Here is a 16,662-nt window from a genome sequence, read left to right on the forward strand (position 1 = left end):
CCCTTCCCAGAATCTCAGGAGCATTTCTTTCTCGGGAAGCACTGCCTTAGGCCACGGACAGACATGGGGCTGGTCTCAGCCATTCTGTTCTGTGGTGCGGGATCCTCTCTGTCCTGGAAACAGGAGTCGGGGATTGGAGTCGGACCACCTGGGGATGCCCTTTGCATTGGACCCTGAGACCTTTTGTGTCACCTGTGACCCGGTTCTGGGCACAGCTGATCTCTGTGTCCAAAAGGGGGCTTCATTTTCCTAGTTTTCAACACTTGCTTTCCATAATACTGTACATTCTGATTTGTTGTTTTTTGTACCAAAAATAAAACCATTTGCTTGTTTCCAATAAGTACTTGTCATCACTGAAGAGAGCTTGTTGGTGATGTGGCGGGGGGGGGGGGGGGGGGGGGGCGGGGAGGGATTAGGTCAGCCAGCGGGGAATGACCCGCCTCCTGGACCTCAGGGTGGGAGGCTGGTTGTGAACATTCCACGTCCCTCGTGTGGAGCTCAAACTAAGGTCTGGGTTTTCCAGTCAGACCCTCAAAACGAACGGCCCCTGCCAGCAGCTGCCGGAGACCCTGCCTTCCCAGGGGCCGAGCAGAGCATGGGGCCTCCTCACCCCTCCCTGCCACATCATTCCTCACACTTTGGCTTCCCTCCAGTACACCCCAAAGCCGCCACCTCAGCTGCCACAGTTCCCACTGTCTCCGTATCGCCCTCGGGGAGGGTGCTGTCGCCTCCTGCGGTCTCCCTGCTTCCTCTTCCCTCGCAGTCTGCTCCTGACACAGAAGCCAGCAGGTCCTCACCTACAGCCCCGGTGCCTCTGCCTGCAGTCAGGGGACACCAGGTTCTCACGGGCCCTCGATCCCTGCAGGACGTGCCCCCTGACCCAGCCTTGACCCTCTTCCATTCCCTCCATAGGCTGTGCCCTCTGCCCCTCCATAGGCTGTGCCCTCTACTCAATGCCCTTCTCCAGGTGTCCGCCTGGCTCTCCTCCATCCATCCACTTTCCCTCAGGGAGCCTCCCTTTGCCCCTCCCTCGCGGAGCCCCTGTGTGACTTCATTCACATGTTTTCATGGTGCCCGTGCCCTCTAACAGCTGCACCTTACATCTGTCCGAGGCTGTTTCCTCCCCACACCCCTGTCTTCTCCTGGCGAGAAAGCACGCTCTGTAGGACAGGGCGGCTGGCTCCCTGCTGCTCTGTGAGCACCGGGCATCGCCTGGGCAGGTGCTCAGTCAGTGATACGGGGTGAGTAAGATGCACAGGCAGTGGTGTTAGGTGTAAAGGCCATTGGAAGGCAGGCTCACTTGGAGCTGAGGGCCTGTGAGCTCTTGGCACAGCGCTCAGGGCGGGCCGTGGGAGCCAGTTGGTCTTTTCTTGCAAGAAGGCAGGAGGAAGAGAATGAAAAAGGAGCAGCGTGTGTTTTCCCTCAACCACTTAAAAGCTGATAATCTCATTCCATTCTGAAGGCTATGAATAGAAACCCTTAGATCAACCCTGTGAGGTGGGTTCTGGGATTATCTGAGATTCCTTGGAGAGTACGCGGCCTTCGCCTGGCACAAGGATGGTGCTTAGTAACTGCCGGTTTTTAGTGCTGTGATTCGTGCACTGGTGGGCGGTGGCCTGCGGGGATCAGCCTGCTGTGGGAGCGCCACTCATCCCGGTCAGCAACTGCCAGCTGATCTATAACATTGAATCCATATAGTCAGGTCCACAAGGCTGCAGAATGGCCCCGGTGTGTTCATCCAGGCTCCCGTTGAATAGGCAAGAATAGTCCTTTACATGTGTGTGTATGTGTGTGTTACAAACATATCTAACACCTTACACTTTATTTACAAAGCACATTTCACCTTTTAACCAGTTGATTCTACCATTGCTCCGTGAAAATGAGGAACATGCTGGAGCTGCCCTTGGGTTCAAGGTTGATGTCCCGGTCACAAAGTGACTACAGAATATAAACACAGTCCAGAGGGCAGGGGATGGAGTGATTTACTAGCCAGGTCTCCATTCCACTTTTTCAGGTTCTGAGCCCTTCATCAAAACGTCAAAAAGTCCAATTTCCTGTGGACCTCAGAAAAGTTTCTTTAAATCAGATCAACAAGCCTCACCGAGTGTTGAAGTCATATCTTCTGGCTTCTCCTGCTAATGGCTATGAAATTTACCTTCAGTGACCAACTCATTCTCAGGATGGAATGCTCTTATATTAATGCTAATTAGTAACTCTCCTCTTATCCCTCTTTGTGACATTGAATCCTAGAGCACAGATGGCTAGAAGGGCTTCAGAGACCACTTGCAATGTGGTTTTTTAAGTTTTTCATTGCTGATCAGCATCTATCATCCTATTTACTCATAACCGGTGAAGTAACAGCCTAGATCATTATCCCCATCTCTTTTTTTTTTTTTTACATCTTATTAATACAATATTTATTTGTCTTCCTTCTGTCAAACCCTGAGCCAACCACTTTCCCCAGACTGCCTCGTGGGGGGTTCGGGGGGAGGCTATAGGAAAAGGAACAGAGAGGGCAGACAAGACACGGGAAAAAGAACTATGGGAGATGGAGACAGCTCCTTCACATGGCGAAGAGGATGAGAAAGGCCACCATCAGGCAAAAAAGCCCCATGGCCTCTGAGAGGGCAAAGCCCAAAATGGTGTAGGAGAAGAGCTGTTGCTTCAGAAAAGGGTTCCTGGCATAATCAATGACGAAGCTCCCAAACACAGTCCCAATTCCAGCCCCAGAGCCTGCCACCCCTGCTGTGGCAGCCCCAGCCCCAATGAACTTGGCTGCTGTGTCGATGTCCCTTGAAATGGCACTGGTTTGGAAGCTGTGGCTAGAAATAAGCGAGGTCAGGGGACATGGGGCTGCCAAGCTGTTGAGGCTCTCATCTGTCAGCGTCTCTGGTCGTTTCCGCACCGCTGCAGACAGTGACCGGCTCAGCTGAGAGGCGCTCCTGACCAAGGAGCGGGTGGTGACAAACTTGGTGCAGGCATACGGGTACTTTTTCAGGGGATGAGGGGAGCTGCTCCCAGTGCAGAGAAGACAGAGAGGGCCATTCTCCCCATCTTAAAACGGAAGTATCTACGACAAAGAGACTAAGCCACTTCTCCAAGTCATAGAGCCAGGCCTGCAACACAAGTCTCATGACCTCTAATCAATGTTCAGTCTACTACATCAAACTCCCTCTTCCTTCCACCCTGCAGATTAGATGTAAATTACAACATCCCTGAACTTCACAAACAGGGAAATGCAGCTCAGAGAGGACCAGGCGTCTGGCCTCGATGGCATTCTGGAGAGCGTCCTGCCTCTCACCCTCCCTACAGAAAGGGAGAAACACAAGTGTTCCATTTAAGCCGCCGTGAGGGTGACTTTAGGACAGCCCTGCCTTAGCTTAACTATGACTCCAAGTCACTGTCCAAAGGAAGGGGACAGTGTCCACCTACCTATTCACGGGTAGCTGGCCACATTGTGCTGTCCTGGCCACTGTGGGGCTGCTCCAGGGCATTCTCTTGAAACACATAATAGCATCCCCCCCCCACCCCCCCGCCCTCCTCCCCAAGCCCCAACTCCTGCTGACAGGCAGGCTCTGCAGCCAGCAGACTGCAGCCCAAAGCGGCTCCCAGCAGGAGCTGGACAAGGCCAGCAAGGTTACAGGTGCTTTTCATCCAGCCTTGCAGGAGAGCCCCAACTTCCTGCTGCTAGAAATTTGTCTGCAAATTTTTGTCTTCATTCAAATCGATGGACGGAGGCCTGTAGACACTGGGGTGATATGATAACTTGATTAAGCCCCAGAACAGATGACACGGTAGCTCAAAGGCCGAGCGCTCTCCTCCTTAACCTCTCCGAGGGAGCCCGCCGACTTTGCTGGTAATTGGCCCATTGTCCCTTCCACTGTGCTTCCTTCAGAAATCCCCTAATCACCATGTCCCTGGGCTCCTCTCAGGGGCAGCCTTGCATACTGTCAGACCCATCAGACCCAGTGAGTTGTGAAAAACACCTGTGCAATGTGACATACCAGACTCAGGGATTTGAGAGGCCAAAAATGACCCTTCCTGAAAACAATTACTGAGTCAGATACCCTTCCATCCTCCAGCCCAGGTGTAAATTGCCACACATTTACTGATGAAAGCCTGAGACTGTTTTTGTGTAAAGATGGGTTCAAGCTTTTGCAATATTTTGTTCTCTTGGGGAAATATCCGCCTGATCTTTCATTCTTCTCCAGTTACTGTCTCCTGTTGGACTACACATTATTGGGAGTGTTTTTGATCAACCATTTCCAGATAACCTGGCATACGCTGATGTGAGTCTACCTCGCGTGAGCCCATGTGTATATGTCATTGCTTCTGGAACAGATGTGAGGTCGGAGTGTGCCAAAGGAGGGAAGGAGAGCACTGTGGATGAATAGATAGAAAGTTGCCACGGGTAGTTTTGCCCCACTCTGTTTTAAAATCTGTCAGCCTCTGTTCGGTGATAGACTTAAGGCATTTTAGAGCTGAGAAGGAGTTCCAAACGAATCTCTTCAATCCATTTTCATTAGGATATTAAAGGGGAAAAATTGCCAGCTCAGTGTCTGAGGTGGGTTCTGGTTGTCGACCGTCAAGAAGTGGAGCTGTTCACGGCACTTTGAAAACAAGCAAAGTGCACCATTAAAAGGTAAAGAAACGCTCTTTTAAGTTTTCATTCATTATGATTTATGGCCTAGATCTCTCTATAAGAAAGAGGGCTACAGTATGCCAGCATCACCGGTTCTGCTTTTGTCATGGGAATGGAATGTCTTTTGAGCTGAAGTAGATAATTCCATGGCCGGAAGAAACACGGAGGGAGCGGGAGGGGGAAGAATGGAAGAAAAGATCCTCTCATTTCCCAATAATGGCAAAGGCCAGGAATGTGCCACAGTGGCATTCAGGAAAACCCGACGATGACAATGCGCCCCACAGTTGCGTGCGCGCCCCATGCCCCTCGTGCCAGGTAGGGGACTGGAACCGCCTCGGCCCTCTGCCAGGGACCCACAGGCCCCAGCAACTTGCGCCTTACTGCAGTGGCGAGATTTCCTTTTCCTTTTTTTTTAAATCTCCGTGCTGTTTTAATGTTGGCCTCCGGTCCCCCATCAGAGCAGTGCGCGCCCCGCGCACAGTTCCAAGGCCCTCGCCGCACGGAGCCTCCAGGCTGGGCCCCGCGGCTGGAAAGGCATCGCTAAAAGGGGGCGTTCCCCTCGGCCCACCGCCTGCCGGCCTTTGTCCCCATCGCCCCGCACAGGGCAGTGGAGGGGGCTTTTTTAAAGGCTCCCCGGGAACAAAGGAGGCCCAGGCACCCGGCTTCAGGACGCGCCTATCTTCACCCCACACACCAGCGCGCCGGCCCTTGTCCGCAGCTCCGGGCCACAACTCACGCGGCCCTCGGCTCCTGGCCACCTAGCCCTTACCCCTTCTCCCCTTCCACCACCCTTCCCCTCCCCTCCCCTCCCCCTCTCCTTCCCCTTCCCGACCCCGCACTGAGCCCAGGCTCCCCCCGCCGCCGCCGGCCGCTGCCCCCGCCCCCCTCCGCGAGAAAATCCGCTCCAGCACCTCCAGATTTTCGCCCTGAGATGCCCCGACTCCCAGGAGCGTCCCTTGGGGGGGGGGGGGGGGCTGGCTGGGGAGAAGGTGAGGGGTGCGTTTAGAAGATCCTGGCCCTCGCGGGCACCCACTCCGCCTGACCGCTGTCTGACTCTCCGCCGCCGAACCGGACTGGCTCACCATCACCAAGAGTGGGGCATCCGAGTGCCAGGATTTTAATGTAAAATAGACAAATATGTGACATCAAACATATTCCCTGGGCCTCTTGTTGGACAAAATGAAGAAAACCAGTTTTGAGGGTGACGATGACGTCTGTGACGCCCCTCTTTCTAGTGGGTGCTGCTGAGATAATTGCGGGGCATCGGAGCGTGGAACCCACTGCGTCCCTGGCAGCCGCTGTGGAGAGCGCCTGGAAGGGCGGAGGCTGTGCGGGCGGACAGCAGGCCTGGCAGCCCCAGGGGACGCCCTTCCCGGAGGGAAAGCCTGCTCCTGACCTCCGCCCCACGCTCCCTCCTCCCCCCTAAACTCCTCTTCAGAGGGACCTGCAGAGCCCGCGACAAGCCCTCCGCAAGCAGGCGTCCACAGAGGCCAATCCTGAGTTCCTGGAGAAGGCCCGAAGGCATTCGTATGCCCCAGCTGCTCTGAGGCGTAAGTCAGAAAACAAGCCAAAAGGGCCATTTCGTGGGAAGCCAGGGGATAATGGGAATAGACGGATCTTTCTGGGTGGCTGGGAGGGCAGTTCCAGGTTGAACCCTTGCCATGCTCCTTTCTCCAGAGCAGCTGGCCAGTGCCCACAGGACACCGGGGAAAGACCATTCACCATCAGAAGTAGAGCTCAGCTTCCCAGGGGAACTTCCCAAAAAGCCAAACAGCTCCCCGGGCCAGCTCCTCAGTGCCGTTCTGGGGTTAGTTAGTTAGTTAGGGCAACCTCCATCAGGGGCTACACAGAGGACTCGTGATAACGTGGGACAAGAGCTTCTTGGGCCCGCCAGGTGGGAAGCACAAACTCAGAGGCAGACCAGCCATCCATCCTGCCACCCTCCCAACAGAAGACTGCTGTTACTTGTACTTGGAGTGGACAGTGAGGAGAGTGGTTTGTTGCCGAGGGGAGCAGACAGCAATTCAAGCTGGGGGTGGGGAAAGCTCCCTCCACATCCAGCCCACAGGACTGCACCTGGAAGCAATGAGGGAAAATATAGGAAAACGTAGGACAGGGGCCAACTCTAGCCCTGCAAACAATGCTCTTCCGCTCCTCTGTGCTGCTTGTGCTGGGCACCAGGGATGCCGTCTTCCATGGCATGCCAGCTGTTGTCCCAGGGTCCCCAGAGGAAAATAAGGAAGAAGCAACGGATTAGCCTTTCCGAAACACACCATCTTGTTCTTGCTGGATTGATTTCTGGCAGACCTGCCTAATAACTGGACCTTCTTTGACATGTATATATTTTAACCTTTTAGTATTAATTTTTTATATTTTTCCTTTATTTTATTTTATTATTTTTTCATCACCATTTACCCATATATATCCTCTTCCACGTTCTCCCACCCCTCCCACACACTGTTTTCCTTTTATCTACATTTCCTCCCTATTTTCTACAAGATCATAAATTAACTGTAATTTTTTATTTAAAAAAAGAAAGAAAACCCCATCTGATTGTCTGCAAACTTAGTATTCCAGTGAATGCAATTGAGTGCTAATTGAGACTAAATAGATTTTAATGTTACCCAAAGATGTAGAGGTGTTTGGGCCCTTGAGTCCAAGCAGATGCAGGGCCTGCATGAGGAAAGGTTACTCCCAGCCCTTAGGTGCCAGGTTTATAGTGTCAACATTAGAACGTCCAAACCTGTAGAGAATTTTTACAAGAATTTGAGCCAAAGTGACAACATGCCCGGAAACAAGATCTCAGATGCTCTGGAGGATGACAGTTTTGCAGTTTCTTTCATACATGTGGAATTAAAGAAGATTACTTGAAAGTGGGAGAAAGCAAATCTGGGAAATCTCTGATGGGATTACAGGACAGTAAATACAATTCTGTGCTTTCTTGAGGGTGGTTATGCTTCCAGGGGATCTGAAAAAGAGGCATTTTAAAGATGTGTTCACCTAGATGCACAAAAACCATGGGCAGGGTTGTTTAAGGTGAAGATCAATCTTTTACAGGCCTAGGGCGACTAGCCTCCATGACCTGCCCAGTTAGGAATTTGTGGTCAGATCACCGTGTGAGGTTACTTTTAGTCAGGCTTATTACAGCGCCCCTTTTTTTGGTCCACAACAGTGTCTCCATTTGTGCCTTCTCAGAGAAGGTAACTTCCCTCCTTAGGAGTGAACCTTCCTCACACAGCCTCCCACACCTGACGACTGACATCCAGCCTACCAACGTGAAGAGATACTGTCCTAGAAGCACACGTAGGTCAACTGCAGTCTTCCTGAGGAAAATTCACTGCACAAGTTTGTTTGTTTGTTGGTTTGTTTGTCTTGATTAATCTTCATCCGAGGATATTTTTCCATTGATTTTTAGAGTGAGTGCAAGGGAGAGGAAGGGACAGAGAGAGAGAGAAACATTTGATTGGTTGCCTCCCACACACAACCAGACCAAGGCCTGGTTTCGAGCCTGCAACCGAGGTATGCGATTTGACCGGAATCGAACCCAGTACTGAAGAGTCAACGCTCTATCCAATGAGCCAAACTGATTAGGGCTGCTGCACAAGGGCAAATGGGTGATTCGGCTGTTGGAATGCTCTTAAAACACTTTTGGTGAGCTGGCCTCAAGCAAGGTGGGCTGAGGCCCAGTATGGATGAGGCAATCTTGGCCCCCTCTCCCAGGCTGGCTTGGGAAGGAGATGGAAGGCTTCCATAACGAGATTCTCAGCTCGGCTCAGTTAACCCAAAGCAGTGGAATTCCTTGAGGGCCAGCAGCCTTGCTCCGGCTGGAGCAGTGCGATGGGCTGCTGTCCTGGAAGGGGGCCTGTTTAATCTGGAGCAACACGACCTCAGAAGGAGTGGTATTTGTGTGCACCTGGGGAAATGCTTTGGCGAAGGAGGGAAATGTGTAAATATTTATAGGTGGTGGTTTTAAAAGTCTGGGGAGGAATCTGCTAAATGAAATTTTAACATATTCAATACTCAAATGCCTTGCATATAATGAAACAGTTGATTTTAAGTCTAAAGTTTTGCGCTTTTAAAACTCTGAAATTTTCAAAATTAATTTTGTTCAACCTCCTGTCTTAACTCAGTACTTAAATAGCAGCTGAACTGTTTTTGAACTCTGATTTTGAACTAGTTAAAAAATCTTATTTTATTAGTCTGATTTCTGAAGCCTCTAAGATTTCTCTCAAGTGAGGTAGGGCCCAACTGCCAATTGTGGATGAGTCAGTGCACTGGCATATGCGTCCGTCTCCACACCTGAGGTTTGATACATACATAGAAGCAGTGTTTTAGGTTAACACCAGTTAATATGTAAAAAAAAAACAAAAAAAAAACATTGTCTCAGTCTAATTCACACTTTTTGGAAACGATAACGCATTGATGCTTTAGTAAGCACTCTACATCAATAATCTTTGAACAACTGTGGATGGTATTGGGGCTCTGAAATTTTAAAGTTTAAGAGTTAAGTAACATGTCACCATTATAGTAAAGAAATTTAGCTCTGGCCAGTGTGGTTCAGTTGGTTGAGCATCTTCCTGTGCACTGAGAGGTCGAGGTGTGTGCAGCAGATCAATGCTTCTCTTTCTCACTCTCCTTCTCCCTCCCCCCTCTCTCTAAAATCAATAAAACATGTTATTAAAAAGCATATTATGTATATTCTATATTTATATAATAACCACGAAGTAATAGTCAGTCTCATTATTATGACTGGCATTCAGAAGCATTATCACAATAACCATTCTATTCATTTAATATTAGTATAACACTTTATACAATATCTGCTTTGTTATTCATTTATTCAGCAAACATTTATTGATTCCTCCAGTGTTCCAGGTTCTGTGCTAAGGACCAGCAATTGAAATGAATTGGCATCATTCCTGTTCTTAGAGTCACACTCAGTAGGAGTTACAAATATGGAAGCAAATAAAGATGGTTACATGCTGTAAGAGTTAAAATAAAGAAATGAACATGGAGCCAAAAGGAGAAAGGTACTGTAGGGGTTCAGAATGAGTCACCCCAAGATGTGCCTCTGTGGTATGCAGGTTATTTTGAGCTAAAGTTCAATTGAGATCCTGTGGGGTCAAGAGAAACTTCTGCCTGCCCCCCCCCTTAACTACCTAGAAGAATTTAAATGAGGGTCCTTGGCCATAATAAGAGGTTATCAGAGATAACTTTTTTGACCTATCAATATTGCAGGGCAAACTGCTGATTACTAAACATCTCTTCTTATTGTCCTGCAATGACCTTCCTCTGAAGCCCGAAGGTGTTTTACCTCATCCTTAGCTGAGAATGCCTTATATACCTCATTTTAACTTTTTGTCGCTGAATCTCTCATGTATTGGGGTGTGGGGTGGTGGGTATCTCTGACTCTCGCGTATGTGGGGTTCCAAAATGTATGTATGTAATTAAATTTTGTCATTTTCTCTTGTTAACCTGTCTCATGTAGATTTTATTATTAGACCAGTTGAAAAATCCCTAAAGGATAAAGGAGGCTTTCTTCCTCCCTCACAATACAAACTCTGCCCAGGTGAGGGAAGAGAAAGCAGGGAAGGCTTCCCAAAGGAGGTGGCATTGGGAATGGCTCCTAGCTCTCATCATCATCCTTTGGGACTGTTACCACAGCCTGAGTGGTCTCCCAGCTTTCACACTTAATGCAAGGGACAAGTGGATGTTCTGAGAGTGTGTGGGAAAGTGTGCTCCTGGCACCTAACTGGTTCACATCCATGAACAAAACAGATGAAACATCCTGGCCTCAATGAGCTTAGTGGTGGGAAAAGGACAATAAGCAAATAAATAAGGGAAATACAGAGTGTGTTTGACAGTAGAGAGTTAGTGGGAGCTGTCTGCCCTGGTAGGGAGGAGGGTCATATAACATTGTTTAGAATCACCAATGTTGAAAAGGAGCAGGTCAACTTTGAGTACCTTTTATGACTATTTTTTAAATTTTCTATGAATAATGCACCTCTTTGTTACTCAAACCCAGGGCAGGCTTCCCACCCCCCACCATTGAATTAGTATGCCACTGTATTAAAGAGTGATAACTTCAGTGGGGAAAATAGAACAGGGATGGGGTGGGGAATGTGGTTGGGATAGATTGCAATTTTAAATACAGTAATCAGGAAATGATTACTCTGGCAGCTGTGTGCAGAATAGAGTGAAGGTAGTGAGGGAAGTTGTTGGGAAGGGTAGAAGCAGGGAGAACCAGTTAGGTGCCAGGAACCAATTCCAGCATGTAATAATTACAAGAGTTTCATCAAAAGGTTGGTGAAGCTTGGGGGCTCAACAAGGGCTGAGTCACATATGTAGTTTACCTGTTGGAAATGGCTAAATGGCACTTCCCCCAAACCTGAATATTATTGCTTGCTGCCAGACAGCCCAGAGCATCTTAAATCTGCATGTTATTGCCTCCTGTTGGCAAACACCTGAACAGCTGTAGGCTATTCCCCAAACTGACAATGCTTCTGTACCCTACCCTTTGAAGTGTATTATCTCCACCTTGCCTTAGGACAAATTGTGTTAATAAATAGCACAGGGTCCTTAGTCAAGGAGGAAGTCTTTCAGCTCCTTTAGATGAAGCTCCTCTGACCCCCAATGCCTTTCAAAATTATCTTTCGTCTCCAGACTCTTTAATCATCTACGCATCAGCTCCTTTCTCCAGATTGCTGAACCCTTTGTACTTCCCTGGTCTGGAAGATAAAGAGAAGCCAGCAAAAGACACTGAAAAGGAGCCACCAGAAGAAGAAGGAAAGCCACAGGAGAGCAGCATCCTAGAAGCTGTGTGAAGAAAGTGCTCAACAGGAAGTGGGGGAGGCACCAAATGTGTTAAAAGCTGCTGAGTCAGGCAAGATGAGGATCAAGCAACGTCACTTGGATTTAGCAAAATGAGGACTTGGGTGACTTGACAAGAATGGTTTCAGGAGTGACAATCCGACTAGAGTGGACTCAAGGAGAATAGGAGGAGAGGCTTTAGAGATGACAAATACAGACCTTAAGAGTTTAGCTGTAAAGGGTTGAGCACTTGGGCCATTTTTGGGAAGAGGAAGAGGTTTCAGGGTATAGTTGGACAAGAGAAATGACAGCGTGATCAAATGGGGAAAATGAAAGATTGATAGTGCAAGAGAGAGAAGGGAGACACAGGAGCAGGGGTCCTTGGGTGGCCAGGAGGGCATGGATGGCCCGTGCAGATGGAGACACTTGTCTTGGCCAAGCATGGACAGTTCACCCATAGTTAGAGGACAGAGGCAGAGACAAGAGCACAGACACAGGAATGGGGTGGGATGGGGGTGATGTGGGGACCAAAGCCCATGTCAATTTCTTCTAATTGTTTTTATTTTCTCAGTGAAAACAGAGAAGGAGGCTAGGAAGTGAGACTGTAAACTCATGAGGGTAGGAATCTTGTCTCTTGTCACTACTACTCCCCGGTGCCAGACTAAGTGTTCAAAAGGCACTTATTGGAGGATGAATCACTGAATGTTTTATTGGCTCTTCAAAACAGGTAAATTATCACAGGACCTGAAACTAGCTAGCCTTATCCCAAATGGTCCCCAGCCAGATGCTGGTGCCCTTCTAACACATTGTAGTCACATCCATCAAGTTTCAGGGTAGCCTGGACCCCCAGGTGACCTCAGGCAAACCTCTTCCCTCTCTAGCTGCCGAGCTGAGAAGGGTCTAGGCTCAGGTGTCCTTGTGAAATGACCAGTTTTATCTAACTTAAGATTAGTGTCGCATATCACACTCGTATCCATTCTTTGCTCTTTTTCCTAATCACCCTCGTGTTGTCATATTTGCTGCCAAGCCCACCAAGGAGGACACCATGGGGCCAGTGTCAACACCTATGGGTAGAAGAAAAAGTTTGAAAACCACAATACATGACCCATTGACTTTTATAGGCATCATTAACACTCAGTTGCTTAGTCAAGCCCCAGGGAATGTTTTTCTATTAACAGTACTAATATACTATTAATACTGCTAATACTTTAAACTGTCTGGAATCTTCTGGTCCAGGGCAGAGCCATGGGGCAGTGGAGAGGAGGGTGCTGCCTGGAATGGGGGGAGCAGGCATCCCGCAGGTCCTTCCAGCCGGAGCGTCTTGGTCCTGGTCCACAGACCATACAGCCTGGAGCCTGGGGGCAGGGAGTCCTCTGCCACAGGGCACTCAACAAGAATCACAAACCACACCAGGGTGTCCCAGGACCTACCACACCATCCCGCCCACGCCCTGCCAACACAGAACCCCTTACTCATCCCTGCCAGAGAGGTGGTTCCCCCAGTGTCTGTAAAGGCTGGTGTGTCTAAGTCAGCTGTGCATCCTTCCCTCACGTGCCCAGTTCCAGTCCAGAGTGTTGGGGGCAGGAAGGGGGCTGGTTTATAAACACTTATAAACATAGGACACATGGCCTGACATTTGGTTCCTGGGAACTCCCTTCCGCTCCTTCATTGGGCGATCCCTTCTTGGTCCCCAGGGCACCAGCAGAGCAACTGAAAGCACAAGGCCTTTAATTCCTTCCCTATCAGACTTGAGCTTAAAGGTGGAAGAGGAAGAATTCAATGATTTAGTCAACAAATACTTATTCATACCTACTGTGTGCCAGGCACTGTTCTAGGTGCTTAGGGTCTGTGAGGAGTAAAACCAACAAAATCCTAGGCCTGTGGAACTTGCATTCTACTGAGGGCAAGGTCAAGGTCAGGGCTGGCTGTCACCCAGCATAGCTGGCTTCCCTCCCTTCCTTCACCACCCCCCTCCCTGCCCGGGTATGAGGGATTCACACTGGGCAGCGGATTCCTGGCCCCATCTGGTCAAGGTGAGTGGCAGCACTGGGTCCTGGTGCTTCCAGACCTTCTGCTCCCTGACAGGCCGGTGCCTCCCACCCCCGGCCTGCTCACTGGATCTGCCGAGGACGCCAGCTGATCCTCCTGGAGACTCAAAGCCACTGGGCGATCAGTGAGATCGGCATGGGCCACCGGTGGTGGCAGGCCGGTGGCAAACCCCAGCCCGCTCTGGGGGACCCTGTGGGGTCAGCCCTCTGCCACCTGCTTCCTGCCTCAGCAGCCACAGGGGAAATAACATCTTCTCAGGAGGAGCCTCTGCAGATAAGCAGGCTGCCGGGGGGCTGCCCTCCTCAACAGGAAAACCCACTCTCGAAGGAGCGGCCTCAGCCCAAGCCTTTCTGGCGAGCAGAAGCCGCTGCAGCATCTGCAGACAGCGGGGATGGAGTGGACTGAGCGCTCCTTACCGGCTAGGTACCCGCCAGCTCCTCACATCCTGGCCGGCTCCCCAAATATCACACTTTTAGAGGAAAAAAGCCCATAAAACTCAGGTGCAGCATGTTTGCAGACAGCGAACAACTTAAAGTTTATCTCCTCCCTGTCACAGGCCGTGAAAAGAGGCTCGTGACCTCTGATTCCTTGGCGGAGCCTGTAAGAAACAGAAGGCAGCCATGTGTCCTGGAGGATAAGCAGAGCAACGGGACATTCCTGGTGCCACACTCCCCACCCTGCCCGTGCTGGGGAGGGAGGTACAGGGTTCGAGGCTGGGACTCCACCTCTGTAATGGGCTGTTGCCACCCACAACTCATCAGCAAGCAAAACAGGACAGATTTTCCCAAAATTACTATGAGCATACTCTTCCTTTTTTGAAGTCTCGGAGCGTATAAATCAAGTCTGCATACAACTACGGAGGGAGAGTCTAGTCCAGTGGTCGGCAAACTCATTAGTCAGCAGAGCCAAATACCAACAGTACAACGATTGACATTTCTTTTGAGAGCCAAATTTTTTAAACTTAAACTTCTTCTAACGCCACTTCTTCAAAATAGACTCGCCCAGGCCGTGGTATTTTGTGGAAGAGCCACACTCAAGGGGCCAAAGAGCCGCATGTGGCTTGCAAGCCGCAGTTTGCCAACCACAGGTTTAGGCCCAGCACAAGTCTCTCCACGCTTTAATAAAAATTTCCAAAACGTAAAGAGAGTCATCAAACTACAGAGACAGTTGCAGGAGATGATTCTTCCGATGCAAAATTAGTTTCTAGATCAGTGATTTTCAAACAGGGAGGAGAGATCCTCACTTTTTTGGGACTTTTCCCGAGGTTGTGGCACATGGGGTGGGGGGTGCGGGGGGGTCCTCTGACCAAGAAGAGCTGCCTGGGCGAGTCGTTCTGACTCAGTGGCCCTCAAGCATGAGTGGCATTGGACTCGCCTGTTAAACACAAACCGCTGGGCTCACCCCGCAGCCTCTGATTCAGTAGCTCCGAGGTAGGTTCAAGAACGTGCATTTCTAGCAAATTTGCAGGGGATGCACCGATGATGCTGGCCCAGGACCACACTAAAACTCCTGCAGGTCTTTGGAGCTAGAAAAGGGTTAGAACCACTGGTTTTGAAAAGAAACCGTTGGCTGTGGATTGCAAAGGAACAAGATCAAACGTCCCTATCTCTCCTCTTGATGCTGACAGTGTGATTACATGAGGGTGTGTGTGTGTGGGGTGGGGAGGGTGTTGAGATGTGCACATGACCCAGACTCTGCCTCCATCCGTGTTAGCGGCTCCCTGGTCACAGATCTCAGTGGGTCTGGAGAGCTTCCTGCGGGCCCTGGGCTGAAATAAGGCTGGGAGTCACGGCTGTTCTTGCAGCTGGAGCTGGGTGTGAGGAGAACAGCTCCATGTGGGCCAGGACGCTTGGCATGTCTGTGGCCATGGTTACAGGCCTCTCAGGGATCGGTCCTCAGGCCACAGGGGCACCTGGCGAGAGAGAGTGCAAGGGTGGGCACCCAGTCCTCAGGCACAGCCGCCCCGGCCTTGGCAACGGCCTTTCACACGGAGGCGAAGGCCCTGTTCTCAGAATTCAGCAACTTTGTGACAACGAATTTGCAGCTTTTAAGCCAAAGTCATGCCGTTACCCCAAGGAACAGTAATACTCACAATCGTGATAAAGGCAGATGGCCTGTGGTTCCAGGGAAGGAAGCCACAGTATGAGAAAAGAAGAATTTCAGAATTTACTTTTATTTCCTATTGTGTCCTCATCACATATGTGATTAGGTAGGCTCCTAATGACATGTGCGTGTTGCGGGGGGAGGCAGTGGGTTCCCCCGCTTCCTCCAGGGCAGGGAACCTGTTTGTCAGCACTTCCAGGGCCTAGCACAGTGCCTGGAACACACAGGGTGCTTTCTAAGGCCAATGCCTCCCAGTGCGTGGCAGGGGGAGGGGTGCCATCAAAAGGCAGGGCTGTGGGGGCCTGTGAATGGCCTTCAGCTCAGGGGAGCGCAGTTCAGTCTAACAAGGAACCCAGATTCCGTTGGCTTGCCGGGCTCTGTTCCCGAATGTTCACTTGGAATAGTTGAGGCTCTTGCTCACAGGCTGGCTAATCCATCCTGAGCATCCAGAAACTGTCCAGTTGTTCTTCTTCCAAAGAGTTCGTGATCTTCAGACCTTGAAAACATCCTATATTTTGGCTGATTATCAAAATCCACTACCAACAGAGGAGCAGACTGCAGGATGCCGAGAGTCTTGTCCGTGGCGTTTGTATGTTGAGGGTGGGAGGGAGGGTAGGACATGGGCAGAAGGGCTTGTAGTCACGCCCACTCGCACACATACAAGCACATGGGCATCAGCACCAAAACTTAGGTCTTAGCTGATGCATGCAGATGATTCATTTTCTGTAGGGCACGGGGGAGGGGAGTTGGCCATGTGTGGAGTTCATGATTCTTGTGAGATATATTCTGGCTTCTGCCTTTGGTAGCTTGCCTTCCCCTTCCCCTCTCCCCTCTCACGCTGATCCAACTCAAACTTGCCCTTAAGTAGGGAATGCAGGCTGGATGATTTCACCAGTCCTCTTAGGGTTCCCCACTTCTATTGTACCCCTAAGATGACCTTCTACTTTCCAGACTAGTCACAGTAGTGCCCTAAAAGCTGGTTGAGGTCCTAATAGAAAATATTCATGTGAAAACTATTTATGCATTTAGCACAAACCTGTTGTCAGCACACTGGTCCA

General features: G+C 50.1%; 1 protein-coding gene across 1 annotated transcript; it reads right to left on the reverse strand.

Annotated features, from left to right (window-relative positions):
- Positions 1-2,534: 2,534 nt before the first annotated feature.
- LOC307097297 (ATP synthase F(0) complex subunit C2, mitochondrial-like) lies at positions 2,535-6,839 on the reverse strand (the record flags this gene model as incomplete). The annotated part of the gene is made up of 2 exons (XM_079767278.1): positions 2,535-3,054; positions 6,821-6,839. 2 exons carry the CDS (start codon positions 6,837-6,839, stop codon positions 2,564-2,566), a joined length of 510 nt encoding a protein of 169 aa, XP_079623404.1. The 3' UTR covers positions 2,535-2,563.
- Positions 6,840-16,662: the final 9,823 nt, after the last annotated feature.

The sequence above is a fragment of the Cnephaeus nilssonii genome, assembly GCF_951640355.1.
Source record: "Cnephaeus nilssonii genome assembly, chromosome: 3".
NCBI lineage: Eukaryota > Metazoa > Chordata > Mammalia > Chiroptera > Vespertilionidae > Cnephaeus > Cnephaeus nilssonii.